Source organism: Dendropsophus ebraccatus, chromosome 7 (genome assembly GCF_027789765.1).
Source record: "Dendropsophus ebraccatus isolate aDenEbr1 chromosome 7, aDenEbr1.pat, whole genome shotgun sequence".
Taxonomy (NCBI): Eukaryota; Metazoa; Chordata; class Amphibia; order Anura; family Hylidae; genus Dendropsophus; species Dendropsophus ebraccatus.
In genome coordinates this window covers 87,733,546-87,739,948 of record NC_091460.1, presented here as the reverse complement: position 1 = coordinate 87,739,948, position 6,403 = coordinate 87,733,546, and the positions used below count along the sequence as shown (strand labels likewise).

Genomic DNA, 6,403 nt, shown 5'->3' with positions numbered 1-6,403 from the left:
ATAGTAAGCTTTACCCATCTGGCGATAGTCTGGGAAGTGGCAGCCTTCCCTCTATTCTTCCCCTGAAAGGAAATAAGAAGATTGTCACTACGTCTCCACTCCCTTGTGGTTTCTAGATAGTAAAGGAGGATACGTCTAACATCTAGTGTATGAAAAGAAGCCTCTCTGTCATTGGAAGGATTATCACAGAAAGAGGGAAGAATCACTTCTTGTGATCTATGAAAGTCGGACACTACTTTTGGTAGAAATGCAGGGTCAGGAGAGAGGATGATTCTATCGTCCCTAACCGACAGATAGGGTGAGTTGATAGAGAAGGCCCGAATTTCGCTTACTCTCCTGGCAGATGTTATGGCTAATAGAAATGCTAATTTTAAGGAAAGAAACTTTATGCTACAACTATCCATAGGTTCAAATGGAGACATGGTGAGGCCAGAGAGTACTATGTTGAGATCCCAAGGGGGAAGTCTAGATTTGATGGTTGGACATAGTCTACTTGCAGCCCTGGTAAACCTACTGATCCAGGGGTGGTCTGCCAGCTTAAAATCAAACAAGGCACTAAGAGCAGATATCTGGACTTTAATTGTGCTGGGTCTGAGTCCCTTCTTGAGGCCCTCCTGTAGGAAGTCTAACACTAATGGAATATTAGGAGGGCTAAGCACATTAATGGGCTGGTTAACAAATCTAACGAAGGCTTTCCATGTTCTGAGATATATGGCCGAAGTAACTCTCTTTCGGCTTGCCAGGAGGGTAGAAATAACACTTGTGGAAATGCCCCTATCTATTAGCAGCTGCCTTTCACATGCCAGGCTGTCAGATGGAGTCTCCCGGCTGTAGGATGGGAGACTGGTCCCTGGCTGAGAAGATCCCCCCTCTCTGGAAGTATCCATGGTTCTGAGATTGACATCCTTCTCAACCAGGAAAACCACACCCTCCTTGGCCAGAAGGGTGCAATCAGAATAAGATGAGCTCTGTCTTCCCTGATCTTCTGGATGACTCGAGGTAACATTCTGATGGGGGGAAAGGCATAAAGGAGACCCCCTCTTGTGACAGTTCCCATTCTCCCTGGTGAAGTTGATTGCGGCTCAGGTAGTCTGCTTTGTAATTGTCTATCCCTTTTAGATGGAGTGCTGTGAGGGACAAGAAATGAGGTTCTGCCAGTCGGAATATGTGGTGAGATATCCTCATCAGTTCTGGGGATCTTGAGCCTCCTTGATGGTTGATATAGGCAACTGCTGAGGCATTGTCTGTCATTACCCTTACATTTCTGCCTTGTAGCTGGGGAAGGGCCTGAGCTAAAGATAGAAAAATGGCTCTTAATTCTCGTATATTCTGAGAGTCCTTTGCCTCTTCTGGAGTCCATAGTCCTTGTAGCAAGAGGGAGTCTAGGTGAGCTCCCCATCCCTGAGGACTGGCATCTGTTGTGACTGTAATTACGTCGTGTAGTTTCCATGGGAGACCCTTGTTGAGGTGTTCCTCCACCGTCCACCATAAAAGGGATCTCAGACTCTGTGGAGAAAGAAAAAAGGGGGAGTCTAGGGAATCCATAAGTCCATCCCATTCGGATAATATCTGGGCCTGAAAACGTCTAGAATGGTATTGAGCCCAAGGTACAGCTTGGATGGATGAGGTGAATAACCCTAAAAGGGACATAGCTGATCTGAAGGTAGTGAGAGGTTGGGAAATCAGATCCCTAGTTCTGGCCATAATCTGGGAGATCTTATTGTCTGGAAGAAAGGATCGTTGGGAGATAGAGTCCAGGTAGATGCCTAGGAATTTACATTTCTGCGATGGTATTTTATTGGACTTTTCATCATTTACTTCCCACCCCAAAGATGTGAAGATAGATTCTACACAGCGGATGTTATCTTCTAGAATGGTTGGAGAATTATTCACTAGGAGAAAATCATCCAAGTAGGGGATGATAATAATATCTTTCTCTCTGACATGGGCCATGACTTCCGCCATAATCTTAGTAAATACCCTAGGGGCCTGAGATATGCCAAAGGGCATGGCAGAATATTGAAAATGCTGAATATCCTTATCCATCTTAACAGCCACTCTTAGGAATCGCTGGTGATCTGGATGTATTGGGACATGGTAGTAAGCATCCCTAAGATCCAGAGTGGCCATGTAACAGTTCTCCGAGAGGTTCAGAATAGTAGAGGGTATTGATTCCATTCTGAACCTCTCGTAAGTAAGAACTCTATTAAGGGGTTTTAGGTTGATTATAGTTCTGAAAGAGCCATTTGGTTTCCTCACCAAAAATAAGGTAGAATAGAATCCTGCTGCTATCTGGTCTGAAGGGACCGGAACCAAAACTCTTTTACTTATTAATGAGTGGACTTCTGAGACTAAGGCAACTTGTTTCTCAGGATCAGAGGATAAGTCAGTACACACAAATCTATTCCCTGGGGAGGACGAAAAAGAGATCCTTAAACCAGATTTTATTGTCTCCAAAACAAAGGTGCTACCAGAAATGTTACACCAACTAGAGAAGTGAAAAGACAATCGCCCCCCCACAGGGACCTCGCGTCATTGTGAGGGTTTCTTGGTCTCGGTACTAGGAAAGAGGAACCCCTTCCCCTTCTTCGTAGGCCTCCAATCCCTTCTAGAAGTAGAGGATCCCCCTCTGGGCTTCCTACCTCGGCCCCTGAAAGATCTATTCTGCTGTTGCTGTTGAATGAGGGGAAATCCTTTCTTTCGGTCCGATGCTTTTTCCAAGACCACGTCTAGAGCGGAGCCGAAGAGGAATTTTCCTTCGCAAGGTACTCCACATAGTCTTGTCTTAGATGTTGTGTCTCCTTTCCATTCTTTGAGCCATAAAGTTCTTCGGGCAGAGTTGGACAATGCTGCAGAACGGGCTGAAAGCTTTAAAGCATCTGCTGAGGCTTCCGAAATGAAAGACACTGCATTTTCAATGGTACTAAAAGCAGTAGCAAAGTCTTGTTCAGGGTTACCCTCATAGACTTTGTCCTTCAGTTCAGACATCCAGATCTGTAGAGATCTGGCCACCGAGGTAGTGGCTATGAGAGGTTTAAAGGTCGCGGTGGAAGCTTCCCAATTTTTTCTAAGGTAAACCTCAGCCCTCTTGTCCATCGGGTCCTTCATAGTAGCCGAGTCCTCGAATGGAAGGGCATTTTTCTTAGAGATCTTAGCCACTGGAGGATCGATCATAGGGGCATTCTCCCAGTATTCTGCGTCTTCATGACTGAAAGGGTACTTTCTTTTATACTGTAGTGAAAAGAATATGAACATATATGTGTATAGTCAATCAATTTCTAAGTAAGAAAAAAACACCAGGAGTGAAGAAAACAACCCCCACTTACGGCTTGAGGTATGAAAAATTTTCGATCTGGTTTGGACCACTCATTTGATATGAGATGTTTAATGCTCTGGTGCACTGGAAACACGGGTCGTTTCTTAGGAGCTAGGCCTTCAAACATCCGGTCCTGCACCGATTTGAGTTGAGGGGTCTCTTCTATCTCCATTGTGCAGCGTACAGCTTTAACCAAGGAGTCTATGTATTCGACAGTCAGAAGAGGGGATGATGACTCCTCTCCTTCCTTCTCACCCTCAGAGGCTATCTCTCCAGGCTCATCAAGCACCGAACTCTGCTCCTGATCCTCCTCAATAGATGGAGGGAGGGGAGCTGGTCTACTAGGACCCGGTAATTCAACCAGCGAGGACTCAGTAGGAGCTGTTGAAGGTATAGCTATCGGAGCTGGAGGAGCCACAGTCTCAGAGGTTGTAGGGTTAGAGGGTAATGAGGCCTGAAAACAAGGTATATATAAAAAAATATTTTATGAAACCAAGGAAAATAATTCTTGGTAGGAACGAGAGCAACATCAAAACACATACCCTAATCTCATGTCTGATCATGTCCCTTATGTTTCTCATGAAAGAAGGACCCTGATCTTCAAGAACACGGTTCATACATCCACCACATAACGCTTTATTATATGATGAGCTTAGGTGTTTTTTACAGATAGGGCAATCTCTACTCCTCTGTTTCTCCTTTTCTTTTCTAGCACTTTCTTCCTGCTGACATTTGAGGAATATATAACACACTTTAGCAAAGAGATATACACAAAAAACATCTCCAGGGGAAACCCCTCTTACCCCACATACCGAAGTGGATTCTGTCTGAGTGGTTCCCTTAGGATCAGCGCCCTGAGCTTCCATCTTTCCACAATTGGAAGTTCAGAAGTGTAGCAGCCAGTAGCGGCAGCAACCGAAGCAGAAGGGATATCAGCTGCTTAGTGCAGAGCACACTTCCTGGTGCTCTGCAGCTCCTTTAAATTTGGCGCCCAAAAACGCCGGAGACTGGCTGGCTCCGCCCCCCCGCCGCGGCGCTGATGCGGCACACCCTCCCACTGCTGGACGTAATCCCCCCTTGACAGGCCGCAGCCCGGACGCTGCCGAACACGGCCTGCAGATAGTCCCGCCTCCGGACTTCCCCCGGCCACGTCATCAGTCCGCGCCCCTCCCCCGCCAGCGCGCACGCTACGGCCGGGAGGAGTAAGCAGACATAGCAGCAGCCGGCGTCCAGAGGGGCCAAGGGAGCAGCGGGGATCCTCTTCAGGAGGTGTCGGGGCGACCACCAGACTGGACTGCAGCTCAAGATGCCTTACGCAGCCCGGGAAGCCGGTGAGTGGGAATCTACACCGGGGATCCCCAGTCTCGTCTTCTTAGGTCCAGGAGTGAATCCTGAGTAATCCTGCCCTATGGGACAGGAAACAGTAACTGGTGCTGGTGGGGCGTTTTGCTTCTTTTATGGTCCAGTGGTCCTGTTTCCTGTCCAATAGGAGTAGGAGGTGGTCCTATCCAGGGGTGCCGTCATAGGGCGATGAGAGAAAAATTAATAAAAAGTGATCAAAACGTCCGATCTTCACAAATATGGTATTAATAAAAACTAGAGATCATGGCGGAAAAAATGACACCCCATACAGCCCAGTAGGTGAAAAAATAAAACCGTTATAAGCGTCACAATAGGCCCATTTTATTAATATTTAATTGCCAAAAAAAAGGATTTCATAAAAAAAAATATATATAACATTAGAGAATCTGTGTAAACCTGCATATGGTTGTGTTCGGGCTGACCTATAGAATAATAGTATCATGTCGCTGTTACCATATAGTTCATTACGTAGACACAGGAACCCCCCAAACGTTACCATTTTGCATTCTTTCTTACGATTTCACCTATTTATATCTCCATAAATAATATATTTGGAATTCCATCATACATGTTATGGTAAAATGAATGACGCCATTACAAAGTACAACTATTCCTGTAAAAAACAAGCACTTACATGGCTTGTAGATAGAAAACTGAGAGTGCTAGAGCTCTTAGAAGGGGAGGAGGGAAAAACGAAAGCACTAAGATCAAAATTTGCGCGGTCCACTGGGTCATTTTGGGCCTGGTCCTCAAAGGGTTAAAGGGGTTATCTAGCGCTACAAAAACATGGCCACTTTTCCCACTCTTTTTGTCTCCAGATTGGGTGGGGTTTCAAACCCAGTTCCATTGAAGTAAATGGAGTTTAATTGCAAACCACACCTGACCTGGAGACAAGAGAGGGGGAAAAGTGGCCATGTTTTTGTAGCGCTGGATAACCCCTTTAATTGAAAACCACGCCTGAACTGGAGACTAGTTGTTTTGTCTTTGGGATTAAGTGTGCATGTTTTTCTAACACTGGATAACCCCTTTAACACTGTCCAAGGACTTCAGCTTGTATCAATTCCTGCTAAATGTTTAGATTCAACACAGCTGCCACTGATCAAAGACTATGGTGTGTTTACAGAGAGAGTTATCTGACAGATTTTTGAAGCCAAAGCCAGGAATGGAATTGAAAAGAGGATAAATCTCATTTTTTTTTCTTTATGACCTGTTCCCTGTTTATAGCCTGTTTCTGTCTTTCTGTGTAGATTAGAGTCCAGTGGACAAACCTTCTTGCAGAGAACAAAGGTAAAGACCAGAGGATATCTTAGACCCCCACACTCTGCTTTAGTCTAATTGTTGCCTATAGGGTCTACAATACTTACCTAAAGTAAGGTACAACCAAGACTGCGCTTTTGGCCACAACCTTCCACTTATTCTGTTTTGTTTGCCTTTGTCTGTGCCCACCTGAACTCTGTCTTATGTCTTCTGGTCTGCTAATTGTTTTCCCTGCCCCACCCTTGTCTGTTCTGCTAGTTTTATCTGGTCATTAAATGGTTAACCTAGTTTTGCCTCAGTGATTGACAGCTGGTCCCTCCTAATACCTTCTGGACTGGGTTCCTGGTCTCCTATTTAAGATCCCTGTTTCTGCCTGTACCTTGCCGGTTATTGAGTTAGTCTCTGCCTGCTTGTGGATTCTGTTTCTTTGTATCTCCTGACTCCTGCTTTGTATCTTTGACATCCCTA

At 45.4% G+C, this 6,403-nt stretch overlaps 1 protein-coding gene across 1 annotated transcript; it reads right to left on the bottom strand.

Annotated features, from left to right (window-relative positions):
• Nucleotides 1–2,443: 2,443 nt before the first annotated feature.
• LOC138796894 (lamina-associated polypeptide 2, isoforms alpha/zeta-like) lies at nt 2,444–4,001 on the bottom strand. The gene is made up of 3 exons (XM_069976628.1): nt 3,859–4,001; nt 3,327–3,770; nt 2,444–3,231 (listed from the first exon to the last, which is right to left on the bottom strand). Exons 1-3 carry the CDS (start codon nt 3,931–3,933, stop codon nt 2,533–2,535), a joined length of 1,218 nt encoding a protein of 405 aa, XP_069832729.1. The 5' UTR covers nt 3,934–4,001; the 3' UTR covers nt 2,444–2,532.
• Nucleotides 4,002–6,403: the final 2,402 nt, after the last annotated feature.